The sequence below is a fragment of the Coregonus lavaretus genome, assembly GCF_964263955.1.
Source record: "Coregonus lavaretus genome assembly, contig: HAP1_SCAFFOLD_431, whole genome shotgun sequence".
Taxonomy (NCBI): domain Eukaryota; kingdom Metazoa; phylum Chordata; class Actinopteri; order Salmoniformes; family Salmonidae; genus Coregonus; species Coregonus lavaretus.
The window spans coordinates 277,340-294,028 of record NW_028161378.1 but is presented as its reverse complement, the minus strand read 5'-3'; the positions used below and the strand labels follow the sequence as shown (position 1 = coordinate 294,028).

At 47.2% G+C, this 16,689-nt stretch overlaps 1 protein-coding gene across 3 annotated transcripts in view; it reads right to left on the bottom strand.

Moving 5' to 3' along the window:
* LOC311120757 (homeodomain-interacting protein kinase 3-like) overlaps positions 1-16,689 on the bottom strand; it is a 77,010-nt gene that overhangs the window by 43,835 nt on the left and 16,486 nt on the right. For 2 of the 3 annotated variants that reach the window (XM_084195332.1, XM_084195330.1), the window contains one exon: positions 10,642-11,920. In XM_084195332.1, the coding sequence (XP_084051458.1) occupies positions 10,642-11,918 (1,277 nt within the window). In that variant the 5' untranslated portion in view covers positions 11,919-11,920. Of the gene's footprint in view, positions 1-10,641; positions 11,921-15,594; positions 15,881-16,689 lie in introns of those variants that run through there. The other variant, XM_084195331.1, reaches the window with a different exon arrangement.

Genomic DNA, 16,689 nt, shown 5'->3' with positions numbered 1-16,689 from the left:
CTGACGTTGGAGCTGGTTGACCTTGAACCAGCGAGCGTGATCTCTCTAGCATTTCACCGACCCATATTTTGCTCCGGCTGCCAGCGTGCTTCACCATCTATAGAAGTCCAACGGCGCTGGCCACCTTCCCATCAGCTATTTTAAGCAGCCTCTCCAACCCTAGCCTTCCACCTCCTACCCTCTCTGTCCTCTCCCTCCGTATGTCTGGGTGATCCTCTAACCAGAGGAGCAGCGACAGCAGGGGGCCAGGATCATTATCATGTAACGTGATGTTAAGGTAGAAATTCTCTCAGGTTCTGTCCAGCCCTGACAGGTCACCAGCTCAGCTCATGGCCAGGTCCAGGGGTTTTCCAAGCAGAATAATCTGTAGCAGTCCTTGCCTTTTCAGGACACCACTTCCACAAGTATTCCCTGGGGGCTAGTGGTCATGGTGGCACATTGGAAGCAACTAAACTATTGAATCATATGAATAGGCAGGCTAACAGGCTAACAGGCTAATAGGCCTAGCCCATGGGGAAGGACAAAACATTCCCTAGATCCACATATTGGTAAAGACTATGCTGTTCAATGTTGAGAGAGCTAAGTGACTATTCAAAATTATTAGTAGGCTTGGGTGATACACGTTTATACTGTATAGCGGGGTATTTTGAAATACTGACGGTATGATTTTCAATACCATTTCAAACAAATATTATTAAAAACCATTTGCGGTTGGGTGCGTGCTACGCCACTGCTTATAACTATAAGATAACTAAGATGTGTCAAATTATTTATATCCAGCTCAGGGCTTCAGCTATGCATCTGGTTTGCTAAGCGGCAAGAAGTCAAGATCAAGCTTCTTGGTTACAACAGAGACATTCAATCGCCTCCTGATCCAAGAAATTATTTATACACACACACACACACATATATAAATATACATACATACATATATATTCATACATACTCTGGGCTTGGTGATCTCTCACTGTTCAAATAAACCTACCATTAAAATTATAGACTGATCATGTCTTTGTCAGTGGGCAAACGCACAAAATCAGCAGGGGATCAAATACTTTTTTCCCTCACTGTATATACACACACACACACATACACATACATATATATATACATATATATATATATATACACACAATGGAAGAAACACAAAATAACTGTCAATCTCCCTCGGCCTGGGGCTCCATGCAAGATCTCATCTCCGTACCTTCAGGCTCTGATCAGTCCCTACACCCAAACGAGGGCATTGCGTTCATCCACCTCTGGCCTGCTGGCTCCCCTACCTCTGCGGAAGCATAGCTCCCGCTCAGCCCAGTCAAAACTGTTCGCTGCTCTGGCACCCCAATGGTGGAACAAGCTCCCTCACGACGCCAGGACAGCGGAGTCACTCACCACCTTCCGGAGACATTTGAAACCCCACCTCTTTAAGGAATACCTGGGATAGGATAAAGTAATCATTCTACCCCCCCCCTTTTTTTTAAACAAACATTGTAAAGTGGTTATCCAACTGGCTATAAGGTGAATGCACCAATTTGTAAGTCGCTCTGGATAAGAGCGTCTGCTAAATTACGTAAATGTAAATCTCGTGGAGTTGCAATGATCATGAGAACGGTGAGGGATCAGCCCAGAACTACACGGGAGGATCTTGTCAATGATCCCAAGGCAGCTGGGACCATAGTCACCAAGAAAACAATTGGTAACACACTATGCCGTGAAGGACTGAAATCCTGCAGCGCCCGCAAGGTCCCCCTGCTCAAGAAAGCACATATACAGGGCCATCTGAAGTTTGCCAATGAACATCTGAATGATTCAGAGGAGAACTGGGTGAAAGTGTTGTGGTCAGATGAGACCAAAATCGAGCTCTTTGGCATCAACTCAACTCGCCGTGTTTGGAGGAGGAGGAATGCTGCCTATGACTCCAAGAACATCATCCCCACCGTCAAACATGGAGGTGGAAACATTATGCTTTGGGGGTGTTTTTCTGCTAAGGGAACAGGGCAACTTCACCGCATCAATGGGACGATGGACGGGGACATGTACCGTCAAATCTTGGGTGAGAACCTCCTTCCCTCAGCCAGGGCATTGAAAATGGGTCGTGGATGGGTATTCCAGCATGACAATGACCCAAAACACACGGCCAAGGCAACAAAGGAGTGGCTCAAGAAGAAGCACATTAAGGTCCTGGAGTGGCCTAGCCAGTCTCCAGACCTTAATCCCATAGAAAATCTGTGGAGTGAGCTGAAGGTTCGAGTTGCCAAACGTCAGCCTCAAAACCTTAATGACTTGGAGAAGATCTGCAAGGAACAAAATCCCTCCTGAGATGTGTGCAAACCTGGTGGCCAATTACAAGAAACGTCTGACCTCTGATTGCCAACAAGGGTTTAGCCACCAAGTACTAAGTAATGTTTTACAGAGGGGTCAAATACTTATTTCCCTCATTAAAATGCAAATCAATTTATAACATTTTTTTGTTGTTATTCTGTCTCTCATTGTTCAAATAAACCTACCATTAAAATTGTCATCAAGGCAAAGGGTGGCTATTTGAAGAATCTCAAATATAAAATATATTTTGACTTTCTTGGTTATTACATGATTGCATGTGTTATTTCATAGTTTTGATGTCTTCACTATTATTCTACAATGTAGAAAATAGTACAAAAATAAAGAAAAACCCTTGAATGAGTAAGTGTCCAAACTTTTGACTAGTACTGTATATAAATATATTTTTAAATAGAACCCCTTGTGTGCAGTTTCGGTAATGACGTATACCCCGGTATGGTACAGAAATGGTATGAAAATCTGGATACCCTAATTGAGAGCACGTCAGGCAATTTTCTTTTTTATTTCGCACACAGAACCTGGATGCAGTGGAGGAGGGAAAGTCACCTAAAAGTCATCCAATTGATTTTGGGGAAATTGTAAATGGCAAACTGCATGTTGAGGGGAACTTTCTCCATTTGTTCAACTGAATTAATCTGGTGCCTTGTTCGTGGCATACTTGATATCGCTGCCCTCCTTGCCTTGCAAAATGACACCCCCCATTAGGTTGAATATAAATCTTCATCAAGCAAGCTCTTCTGACACCATCAAAGTACCACTGGTGCGCTAGGCTTATCATCATTCTGTGTGGCCCTCCATTGAAAGTAGGCAATATACTGCTATAAACTGTTATCTGAAGATAAAATGGCTGGTGAGAATGAGTTGGCGACCCGGGCTTTCGATGGGTAGAACTGGCAAATGGAAGAGAGCAGCTGCACACTGTATTTAACTTCCTTCCCAAAGTCACTAAAGTACAGTGTAGGGGCTACAGTGAGACGTTTCTATTTTGAGTCACTTCCTGAAATATGGTGCATTTACCAGAAGTGAGTGAATGGAGGCCTGTGTGTGTCAGGGTGTGTGTGTGTGTGTGTCAGGGTGTGTGTCTGTGTGTGTCAGGGTGTGTGTCAGAGAGAGCAGAGATATGAGCTAAAACCAGAGGATGTTGTGGGCTTCTCTTTTGCAGCTGACCTGCACACCAAGAGAGTCACCGGGACTGTACGATCAGGGCTAGAGAAAGCAAAAACAGTCAAAGTGGTAACTTACTGCAACCTAAATTCTCTTGAGTACACACATCTGGATATAGCTTGTTTAATATTTAATTCAAGATATGTCTTCACGATCTACAGAAATAATTAAAGGGATTCTGTGTTGACACCTGTCAATAAGCTTAAACCTATTACGTAACAAAATGACTAGGCCTCATGTTTAGCCTGCTACCGACGGACAGCTAGAGAGAAGGTAAATGACAGATCATGAGAGAGATCACCATGCCTTTTTATTACATACGTGTTGCTGCAGCTTCCCCTGTTGCTACTCACATCCATCAACAGAAATTACTGGAACTCCTATGAACTCTGTATGCAAGGCTACTAAAGCATAGGCCTACAAAAGGTGGAAACTTAGGCCTAGGTTGCACAAAGATGTCATTTTAATAACCAAGTCATCTATGACAAGCGTGCGGTTTTCTAGTGTTCTGAAGAACGCCAGTCACAACTCGGGTCAATGCAACACATCTCACCTCAGAGAGCAGGAATCTACAGACACTGCATACAGAGAGGGAAAGGGATAACCCAGAACCAAGTCTCCTATTTGAATATGTTCAGGCAGCATGAATTATTCAAATGAAATGTAAATCCCCCTGTACTAAGACAGATAACATGGAGCTGCCGTGTGACCCAGTCATTCTACAGTATCTTCCCTTTTCCACCAAGCCAAACACATTACTAAGAAACTAGGCCGAATCTAAATGACATAGATAATGGCATAATACTGTCATCTCTTAGGAAGTGTTTGTTTCTTATTTTTTTAAGCGACTGACTCAAACTACAAAAGTGAATAACCTCACAGAATAAGCTACAACAAGCAAATAGGCTCATTTGAAATGTGTCAGTTTCTTTAAACAAATTGACTAAGAAAACCAGATAGAAGGTCTAGGCGTCTCTGAGATGACACCACATCAGCACACGATTAGGCTACGTGATACTTGCATTGACAGACTAGCCGATGGTGTCAACTTCCATGAGCGCAATTCCATGTAACTGCATTTAGCTGACGAATAGCATCCATCTATTCCCTATGGATACAACTTAGCTGAACATTTTAAGGAGGCCTGTTCAGACTCTTTCCAATCGATTCACCTCACTTTCGGTCTCTTGCAATGCGTAATTGAATGAGATGCCATCAAAGTTCCATCAAACTGAATCCTCTGTTGATACATCAAATTAAATCTCCCATCAGTTCTTTAGAGGAAGAGAAACCTCAAATTCCCAAGTAATAACACTACTATTTAAATGGCTGGCTTTAGAGTCTAAACCAGTCCAAAGCGAGGTCCTCCCCCGGACGCTAAGGCATTACATTAGAAGCACAAACTAATCCCTGACTCCTTCCATCTCACTTTGAGGAATTAAACCTCTCACACTCAGCCAGTGACTACCATTAATCAAAAGGAGGGCAGGGGAGTACTCGCAAAGATGAGTTCTTAGGCTTTTAGCACAATTTAGCACCCAATATTTCTTTGCATATGTGGTCTGCTGGCCTGGCACCTCAAATGAATTATGCATTCAGCTAGACCAACAGCCATTCCTCTGATGATAGAGCCCAGTGAATTGTGAGGAGAACATTACGTTTGTCAGACAAAACTTGTCAGTAAGTGATCAATGACGGCATCACTTTTAATGATAATCATACCACAGAACTTCTGCCAACCTCACCCGTAACACATGCAGAAAATTAAGATGGCAAATATGAGAGTTCATATATAACTTGCAAAGTAAGTCAGCACATCATAGAGGGAATTGAAGTTCCAGTTAGCGGAGTCTCATTAGCCAGCCTCTGCACGCTCCAACCCAGAGTCTGGTTTATACAGTTTGTTCAATAGATACGGTATGAAAGTGACGCACCACTTTCCAGGAAGTAGCACTGTAGTTTTTGAATTTTTGTAGGCTTTTTTGAATGGTATTCAAATGGGCAAAAACGTAACGCAACAGTCTTTAGGGCCAAACTTCTTAAAAAGCATCCGGCAGAAGTAAATTCATCCACAAACACAAATATAATTGTATTTATTTATTTACATCCAGTTGAAGTCGGAAGTTTACATACACTTAGGTTGGAGTCATTAAAACTCATTTTTCAACCACTCCACAAATTTCTTGTTAACAAACTATAGTTTTGGCAAGTCGGTTAGGACATCTACTTTGTGCATGACACAAGTACTTTTCCCAACAATTGTTTACAGACAGATTATTTCACTTATAATTCACTGTATCACAATTCCAGTGGGTCAGAAGTTTACATACACTAAGTTGATTGTGCCTTTAAACAGCATGGAAAATTCCAGAAAATGATGTCATGGCTTTAGAAGTTTCTGATAGGCTAATTGACATATTTTGAGTCAATTGGAGGTGTACCTGTGGATGTATTTCAAGGCCTACCTTCAAACTCTTTTTTGGTTACTACCTGATTCCATATGTGTTATTTAATAGTTTTGATGTCTTCACTATTATTCTACAATGTAGAAAATAGTAAAAATAGAGAAAAACTTTGTTTTCATGAATTTTATGATATAATCGTCAAGCCCATGCAAAAGATTAGGGGACAGGAACCGAAAGTATGACCTAGGACAATGTCACTTGCACATTGTATTCAGAAGTCAAAAGTTGCTGGGCTGCTGATGTTAAAAATGAAATGACTGACCGGTCGCACTGACCGGTCACAACACCAATCAGATATCAATAGGGAGTGCCTCAAAAACAACTGCCTGGAGTAGGAGGAGGAGCTCTGCTTTTGGAGGTGGGGGAGGAGCTATCTCAGATGTAAAAAAATTAAAATAAAAAATATCATCCTGAATTTTACCGGGGGACCAATCAAATTGCACCATCTCAACAGCCGAGTGCAAAGTAATGTTGCACAGACTACTGGAGTCTAGTCTAGGGCAGTAAGAGGGTGGCATGGGCTCAGACAGATTGTACCCTCAGATTTAATCAGAGGGAGCAGCAGGGGCATCCACACCTATGTAACTACAACATATAATCTAACAGGTGCCAAGTCTGCACTACAGATAACAAGTACAGTACACTCCAACTCCCATGGGGCTTTAGGAACATTTATCAAACCCTGGAAGCATACATGTATGATCCCTAAAAACCTGGAAACTCTGTGTTTAAAGCAGATGCACAGCAGGGGTGTATTCATTACGTCTTGCAAAGGAAAACGTTTACCGTTTAAGAAATAAACGGAAGCTAACAGAACAAACGGAATGAAACGGAGAGGGACATACCGGAAACTCTTGTTTTCGTTTGAAAACGGTTTCTGTTTGGAGTAAACGGTTTGTTGCAAAACTTTTTGCAACAGAATCGGCATAATGAATACACCCCAGAGCGCGCCAAGATCCCCCAGGACATTCCTGACATTTTCCCCAAGGGAAAAGCTGACAGACTGTTGATCTCTGGGACACAAACAGACACTGCTGTATGGCTACCAGGTGTGTCAGTGGACTTGAGTCACTGTGCTGTGGATGGGCTTGTTGTGGCTCTATTGAATTATCTGACAACGATGCTGGACACTGTACCAGACAGACAAACTACACTAAACTGACGATAAGTCTACAACATGCTATATCTCTAGAGTGGGTGGGTGGGTGGGTGTGTGTGGTGTTGAATTCGAGCCTCTCCAGACATGCGGCAAAAAGCTGGAATTGGAATGAGATGACGCACATTAATTTGAGACGTGCGAGTCAGTCCCTAGTGGCTGACCTCGTCACTGTGAGAGCCAGCAGAAGACCCAGGGCTGGGAAAGATATACAGGTTGAGGATCTTTATAGTGCAAATGAAAACACGCACAGGACTTCACACTGTCTGTGTTGTGGTACAGACACAATCTCAATTGAACTGTCTGTGTTGTGGTACAGACACAATCTCAATTGAACTGTCTGTGTTGTGGTACAGACACAATCTCAATTGAACTGTCTGTGTTGTGGTACAGACACAATCTCAATTGAACTGTCTGTGTTGTGGTACAGACACAATCTCAATTGAACTGTCTGTTGTGGTACAGACACAATCTCAATTGAACTGTCTGTTGTGGTACAGACACAATCTCAATTGACATGTGGCTTTTATACTGTCACTTTTACAACAGCTTGCAGAACGACACCTCCTTACCTTCAGGCTCTGATCAGACCCTACACCCAAACGAGGGCACTACATTCATCCACCTCTGGCCTGCTAGCCCCCCTACCTCTAAGGAAGCACAGTTCCCGCTCAGCCCAGTCAAAGCTATTCGCTGCTCTGGCACCCCAATGGTGGAACAAGCTCCCCCACGACGCCAGGACAGCAGAGTCACTGACCACCTTCCGGAGACACTTGAAACCCTACCTCTTTAAGGAATACCTGGAATAGTAGAATAGTAATCCTTCTACCCCCCCTTTACTACCACTGTCTTTTGTTTAAACTAACACCTGACTTATTTCACCTGCTAGCACTGACTTGTTTAAAGAAATGTACTTATTGTGATCGAGATCTAGTTGTCCCTGACTGCACTGACTTTGCTCACAGCTGCTTGTTTGAAGAAGTGTACTTACTGTGATCAAGATGTGGTTGTCCCACAAGCTATCCTAAGTTGAATGCACCAATTTGTAAGTCGCTCTGGATAAGAGCGTCTGCTAAATGACTTAAATGTAAATGTGTTGGTCTGTTCAATGAACATGTCAAATAGCAAAGCACTAGTCAACAGAGAAGCCTAGCCTGTGTTACGCTCACTTAGGCCTACTTACTGAGGACATGGCTGCAGTGCACACAGGCCCATTCTGTCTCTCCCCCTCCCCTCTCCTCTCTCTCTCTCTCCAGACCCAGAGCAGAGACTTTAATTAGAACTGGTTAATTAGAAACATCCATCCTCGTGCAGTAGGGCTGCCTGATGATGCTCTTCTGAGGCAGTGGAAAACAGGAGAGCTGCCAGGTCCTCCAGACCTGTGCTACCACAACAAGCAAGGGGAAAAGAATAGGCTACTACTACTTCTACCTCACAGACCGACCAAGGTGTATGAATTGAAGGAAAACCACAGTCTGTGACAGACTCAGGCCTATTCAGGTTCAGCAAAAAGGTGCATTCTAAACCTGACTCGTTTCAGTATTAAAGCCTTCATCAGGGTGACATCATTCACCACCATCATACAGAACAGGATCTGGTACCAGAGCAGTTGGAAGCTAATGGTGGCTAATGCAAGGTTATGACCTTATTTTGTGCAGCCAACCATTGACAGAACCATTACAGTCATTACATTAGAACTCCATCATGACATTTTACGAGAAGACAGACCTCTGTGCTGTTTAACAAACAGTCAAACCCTCCACCCCATATATAATGTATAAATAGGCCTAGCTGCTCCTATGAGATGTTCTGAGAGACAGTACAGTGCTTTCTATTTAAGGAGGACAAATGTATTTTCCGGTCACAAAAACAAGTCATCTTGCATGTTCTTCCTCCGATGAGACCTCTCAGGAACTGAGCGCTGAATGGGTTGACTCTTCACTAAACATCCTCCTCATCACACAAATAGACTGTCAGCACAGCAGCCAAGAGGCAGAAACCACAGACTACTGACTGACACTAAACTAGGTCATTCCTCTCCAGACCCTTACGTAACAGTTCATATCATTTCAGGGCCCGTTTCTGAAAACTAAAAACTACCGGCGCCCATAGGGTGCTGCCAAGGGTAATTCGTCTCGTGGGTTTTCCGTTCGCCTGTCCAAGAGCAGAATAAACATTCTTCTCAACATAAACATACCAGATAGGCTGCTATGTTACGCATCAGGGTTCGTAACAGCGTTACGTTCGGACTCGGGAGGTGTTTTGTTTGAGAGAGAAGTTGTTCATCCTCAACTGGTTAGCATGGTCTTTATGCAACATACACATTTCCTTCCCAGGGAAACACACATACAGTACACATGTAGGCCTTTTTGCTCCTTGACATTCAATCCAACGGCCGGAAGTATAGGCCTATGCATTAGAGGGCTAAGACTTCTAATATTTGCCTACAGGCAGTTCCTTGCTCACCATGACATCTTAACAAATCCTACAGACGGCTGACGGCTCAATCCTAACCCAGCCTCAACGGGACTGCTAACAATGTGTGAGATGTTCACAAACTCATACAGACAGTTATAGATTTTTTTTCTCCCCCCGCCTCATTGTGTTGCAGTCTGTTTTCAGAACACTGTTTCCTTTCCCAGGCTGAGTGGACGTGAGCAGGCTACCCCCTGCCAGTAACACTGTGGGGTCACATTTTTCACAAGTCGTGGTATGTAGCTCCTGAATGCACAGGATGTTAGGCAGTAGAAGAGACGTATCCTTGCCTGACCTCAGGAGGGCGTTTTTTTTGTTGACCTCACGGTAGAACTGCATGATATGGGCAAAAAAAATCTACATTTTATTTTCATTTGACTGTGATTGTGATTTGACTTCCGATAAAAATCAAAACACTTGGATGAACGGTTGGAATCATAGAAATAGAATGATTTATTTAAAAAAGCAAAGGGGTAAGCAGCATCGTGCTTGTTTGACTGAATTTGACCTAACAGAACAGCATGCAAACTTCTGGTGGATGTAAGAGGAGGAAGTGCTCTTCCTGAGCGACAGGGTGAGGCTTGGTGTGTGTGGAAAGCAGCCGCAAGAGGAGACTAAAAAAATATCAATCTGAGTAAACTACAACAACGGACATTACACACAGCTGAGTGGATTTCACAATATTGCATGTGATATAAATCTCTTGCAATATGGACGTTGCACATGTCAATATTGCGATTTCGATGTCAAATGGATGAATTGTGCAGCTCTACCTCATGGTTGCCTACAGTGTATGTGGACACCAGTGAAAGTCAACCTCTGGTGAGATTAGATTTTAAGATGATCTCAGCTCCCTAGCAGAAGCTCAAGCATATCTGGGAGGATATGTCATTACTCTCAAACTGTAAGGATTTACTGTCAGAATATGATCATCCTGGCCTCTCCTGCACTGACTCACTGACTTATTATAGACAGCCTGTATTGTACACAAACAACCCAGCATTGAATGTCTAACCTTCCACCCAAACCTCTGTAGACACTCACCTGTAGTAGCGGGACTGGAGGTATGTGGAGCACACAGCCTTGGACACGTGGCTGGCTGAGCCAAAGTCTATCACCTTCACCCTGTAGGGCTGCCTGACAGGGTCCACCAGCATAATGTTCTCCGGCTTCAGGTCGGCGTGGATCAGGCCCATGGTCTTCAACTTCCTCAGGGCCGTTGCAACCTGCTGCAGCACGGGCCGGATTACCTTCAGAGGCAGCGGGCTGAACTTGTTCTGCTTGAGGAAGTCATAGAGGTTCTGCTGCAGCATCTCAAACACCAGGCAGGTGTGGCTGCGGTGCTGGAAGCACTCGAAGGCCCGCACCAGGTTGTGCTCATCCGCGTTCTCCCCGCTCAGACGGGCCAGAATGCCCACCTCGATCTGGCCCTGGCGTGCGTACGATGGGTGGTTCTTCAGGATCTTCACCGCCACCACCTCCCCAGTGCCCCTCTTCCAGCACTTTACCACCTGTCCGAAGGTGCCACGGCCCAGGAAGTCCAACACCTCGTACGTGTTCTTCATGGAGCACAGGACCTCATGCTGCACCAGCTGGTAGTCCCCGTCACCCCCTCCTGCTCCGCCCGCCGCTCCCTGTTTGGTTGGGGGTCCTCCAGCGCCCCCTACAGCTGTCGGCGCGGGCAACCCAGCCGGGTTCCCCCCATTGGTCGTTTGCATCATGGCTGGCAACATGGGCAGGTCCTCCACTATCTGCATGGCGCTCCAGCGGTTATCAAGCTCCTCGCTCTTACGTTTCAGCCCACATCGCTGAGAGCTCTCGGCCGAGTTCAAACCTCCACAATCGTCCTCTTCCCAGTCACCTTCTGTCTGTTCCTCCCCACCTCCTCTACCTTCCTCCCCCCTTTCCCCTCCTCCTGTCGCTCCACTACTGCTGCCTTCCCTGTCTCTGTCCGTCTGCTCCTGCCCCTTGCCCTGCCAGGGGACTGGCCCTGTGTCCTGGGGCTGCTGGGCCTCCGCCGGGCCTGTTACTGTTCTGTTCTGCTCTTTCCGTACGCAGTGCACGGCCACCGTCTGTACAGGGAACTCCTGCCCGCCGCCACACGTTCTCACACCCGCCGCCGAGTCTCGGGTCGCAAAGGAGGGAGCAAGTCTGATCGGGTGCGCTATGCCAAGGGTTCTGCCGTTCAGATAAGTCCGCGGGTGGGCCCTCTCATGGTACACACAGCTGCTGGGCTCGACTTTGAGTTTCTTCACGCTGCAAAAGGCACTAGTCTGGGTTTGATAAATGTGTGGTGGGTAGATCAAGACTTGTGAGGCCATACCTGGACAGAGAACAATTCAAAAGAGAGGAGAAAGACAACGTTAGCATATTATCAACGCATGATCAACCTACGCATGATCAACCTACGCATGATCAACCTACGCATGATCAACCTACTTATGGAATGTTGTTTTGATGCTCACATCCACACAACATAATCTTGAAAATATTCAACGCGAACGGTAAAGGTTCTTATCTACAGCATTAATTCAAAGAGCAATGTTCAAGTGAAAGGTCAAAATGTCCTATGGTAATCAAATTCACCATGGACATGGCATAACAATCTGATTTCAGTAAGGTCAACGAGGTAAGTGGCTATGAAGGGATGTCAATTCAAATAAAATGACACTGGGCCTAAATAAATGTAGGTCTATTATCATTTATTACTGTTTGATGAGAAAGTCCAGTCTGCATGGTGATAGAAAAAAGGCCCATGTCAACAAATGACTGGATGCTGCAGATTGGCTGATTGATTTCCATAGTGAAAAGGAAAGTTGACCTACAGTATACAGGCTTTTCTTTTACAGTTTTATTCTGAACAAGCTACACACACACACACACACACACACACACACACACACACACACACACACACACACACACACACACACACACACACACGGTAACAAACTCTCTTCACTATACAGGCTAGCCTAATAAAGTGCAGATATTCTCCTGTTTTTATCCTTCTGCTTAAATATTTTCTTCATAAAACAAGACGGAAGCTTGAACAGCTTCACTTCTGCATCTGTGCTCGTCCTGGAAGGCTTTACACCGTGGTGCCATTTCTCAAGAGAACGTTGGAAAAGTACTGGGAGGGGGATATTTTTTCCAAAGCCTGCTCACTCTGAACGTTTGCATGTGCACTTGCATAAGATAGCAACACAAAATTCAGCAACACAGCCCTTCCATTACCACATCATAAATGGAGATAAGTGCATTGGCAAGATTTTGCTGTGTTGTTGCTTGGTTATATTTGCAGAGTTCAAAGGTGACTACAATAGAAGAGAATCGTGTGGTTCCAAAGCAGCAAAAACAAGCAGAAGCGCCCACACTGCTCTCACAATGACACTTGCATCACTCCTGGGATGACATCACTGCTGACCTTTAGCCCGTTACAACCCCCCCACCAAACACCTCTGCAGAAAGAAACCCCACTCCCACCACAGTCAGAGACACCAAGCTGACCAATCAAGGGCCTAGCTGAGGGAAGAAGATACGCTCCAGTGGAGTGTTCTAGAACACCCTCACCATCCACTGGAGCCCCCCGACCACCTTCCACTGGAACCCCTCCCACCACCTTCCACTGGAGCCCCTCCCACCACCTTCCACTGGAGCCCCCCTACCACCTTCCACTGGAGCCCCTCCCACCACCTTCCACTGGAGCCCCCCTACTACCTCCACTGGAACCCCCCTACCACCTTCCACCCACTGGAGCCCCCCTACCACCTTCCACCCACTGGAGCCCCTCCCATCACCTTCCACTGGAGCCCTCCCACCACCTTCCACTGGAGCCCCTCCCACCACCTTCCACTGGAACCCCCCTACCACCTTCCACTGAAGCCCCCCTCCACCTTTCACTGGAGCCCCTCCCACCACCTTCCACTGGAGCCCCTCCCACCACCTTCCACTGGAGCCCCTCCCACCACCTTCCACTGGAGCCCCCCTACCACCTTCCACTGGAGCCCCCCCACCACCTTCCACTGGAGCCCCCCCACCACCTTCCACTGGAGCCCCCCTACCACCTTCCACTGGAGCCCCCCTACCACCTTCCACTGGAGCCCCCCTACCACCTTCCACTGGAGCCCCGCTACCACCTTCCACTGGAGCCCCCCTACCACCTTCCACTGGAGCCCCCCTACCACCTTCCACTGGAGCCCCCCTACCACCTTCCACTGGAGCCCCGCTACCACCTTCCACTGGAGCCCCTCCCACCACCTTCCACTGGAGCCCCCCTACCACCTTCCACTGGAGCCCCTCCCACCACCTTCCACTGGAGCCCCCCTACCACCTTCCACTGGAGCCCCCCTACCACCTTCCACTGGAGCCCCCCTACCACCTTCCACTGGAGCCCCGCTACCACCTTCCACTGGAGCCCCTCCCACCACCTTCCACTGGAGCCCCCCTACCACCTTCCACTGGAGCCCCTCCCACCACCTTCCACTGGAGCCCCTCCCACCACCTTCCACTGGAGCCCCGCTACCACCTTCCACTGGAGCCCCCCTACCACCTTCCACTGGAGCCCCTCCCACCACCTTCCACTGGAGCCCCCCTACCACCTTCCACTGGAGCCCCTCCCACCACCTTCCACTGGAGCCCCCCTACCACCTTCCACTGGAGCCCCCCTACCACCTTCCACTGGAGCCCCGCTACCACCTTCCACTGGAGCCCCTCCCACCACCTTCCACTGGAGCCCCCCTACCACCTTCCACTGGAGCCCCTCCCACCACCTTCCACTGGAGCCCCTCCCACCACCTTCCACTGGAGCCCCGCTACCACCTTCCACTGGAGCCCCCCTACCACCTTCCACTGGAGCCCCTCCCACCACCTTCCACTGGAGCCCCCCTACCACCTTCCACTGGAGCCCCCCCACCACCTTCCACTGGAGCCCCCCTACTACCTCCACTGGAGCCCCCCTACCACCTTCCACTGGAGCCCCCCTACCACCTTCCACTGGAGCCCCCCTACCACCTTCCACTGGAGCCCCCCTACCACCTTCCACTGGAGCCCCCTTACCACCTTCCACTGGAGCCCCCCTACCACCTTCCACTGGAGCCCCCCTACTACCTCCACTGTAGGGGATGACTAACTTCTCAAAGGTTTGGATGACCTTTCCCTGCTGTTACCATGCATCCCACAGCGAGTCTCTAGGCAACCGAAGAGAGTGGTTGGGAGAGAGAGAGAGTCAGAGAGAGAAGGGGGGGCAGCCCTAGCATCAGGTTTGCATGCCAGCCAGCCCCTCTCACATTACACAGCTCAGAGAGGAATGCTCCCTCCCCCCCCCTCCCCCCCCTTTCTCATTTCGAGAGAAAACAGAAAAACAAGAAGCGACGCTATCCCAGCGAATACCATGTCAAACATTTGGAAATTGGATGATGTCTTCGGCTTGGGCTGGTGAGGGACTAGGATAACGAGATACGTTTTTATTATCATTCTGTGGCCTAAAGAGAGAGGCGGCAGCTGTGGCAGGCGGCAGGGAGCCCTGGCACAGTGACCTTATCAGAATGGCTGTCTGTGTGCCCTGCCGGAGAGCCCACCACCTACTTCCTTTCATCTGGAGCCCGTCCAGTGACATCAAAGTGGCTCTTCCCTGACGGCTCTTTGACTTTAAATCAACGGTGCATTCACTTTAACGGATTTACACGCAGAGCATGCCTCGTCCCAAAGCCCTGTCGCTAGACTTCTAGAGCTTCCAAAAGACAATCGCCTGTCTCACAAATAACAAGACTGTGGGTGGTGAGACAGGGGCACACTGTAGAGTAGAAAACGCCTCTCCTAAATGAGACAAAAAAAAAAACGGTTCCCAAATTACACCTTCTAAGATTTAGTGGAGGGAGCTATAATTACAGGTGCCAAATGAGAGAACAAACGCCTCGCTCTCAAGTCCCCAACGATAGCAGGCACAGGCAGCTCAATAGCAAAGTATCAGAACTAACTTGCCTAGTCATTGCCTACCTGTCTTCACTCTCATTCTCCTCCATGATAGGAGATGTTGTCCTCTCTCTGAAGTTCAGTGAGGCACACCCTGATGATTCCCTCCCATGTGAGTTATTAGGAGGACGGACGGAGAGCTACGGTTTACAGTCTGTCTGGGTTGTGCTCTGCAGCAGCAGCGCAAAGCCAAAGGGAACTTCAGAAGTGCGCACTATTCAACAGGCTGAAATCACGTGCTCGCAGAGAGGGGAGGCTGCCAATTCCTGCCTCGCCAGACTGACTAGGCAGGCAACACTGGGTAGCTTCTGAAAGGCTTGTTGTTTCAGCTTTTCTACGCTCACCTTTTAGGCTTTAGCTTTATTCAGAAGTTAGCCTTGTTAGTAGGCTAATCGTTGAGGGAATATTCAAAATATTGCTCATAATAGTGTGCTGCTATCTTACAGTCACTAATGCAGGGGTGTCAAACTCATTCCATGGAAGGCCTAGTGTTTCCTTTCAATTAAGACCTAGACAGACAGGTGAGGGGGACCTTAATCCTTCAAATCAAGTACAAAGGAGGAGGGAAAACCCCCAGATATTAGGCCCATCGTGGAATGAGTTTGACACGTGCAAATGAGGCATAGATAAGGGTAAGGTTGGTCAGAATAAGACCAAGCAACACTTTTCCATCAACACAGTGTTCAGAACAAGCTCAAACTAGAGCAGTAGGGTGAGCACAGGAAATGGCTTTTGGTCCTGGTGGCCTACAAGTTGAGACTAACCCAGTTCCTAACAGTACAATCCATGATTATGTAATCAAACAAGTAATCAAAGAAAGGGATGTGTTTAGTTTTGAATGACGGTGGCACTGCAGTTGACACCACAAAGGCTTTCAGTCAGAGAATTAAGACAGGTCATCAAACAAACGTAGTGGTGCAGTGGTCTAAGGCACTGCATCGCAACGTGATCAAGACAAAGGAGATGATTGTGGACTACAGGAAAAATAAGTGGACTGAGCACGCCCCCATTCTCATCGACGGGACTGTAGTGGAGCAGGTTGAGAGCTTCAAGTTCCTTGGTGTCCACATCACAACAAAACCTATTCCCCCTAAGGAGACTGAAAATATTTGGCATTGG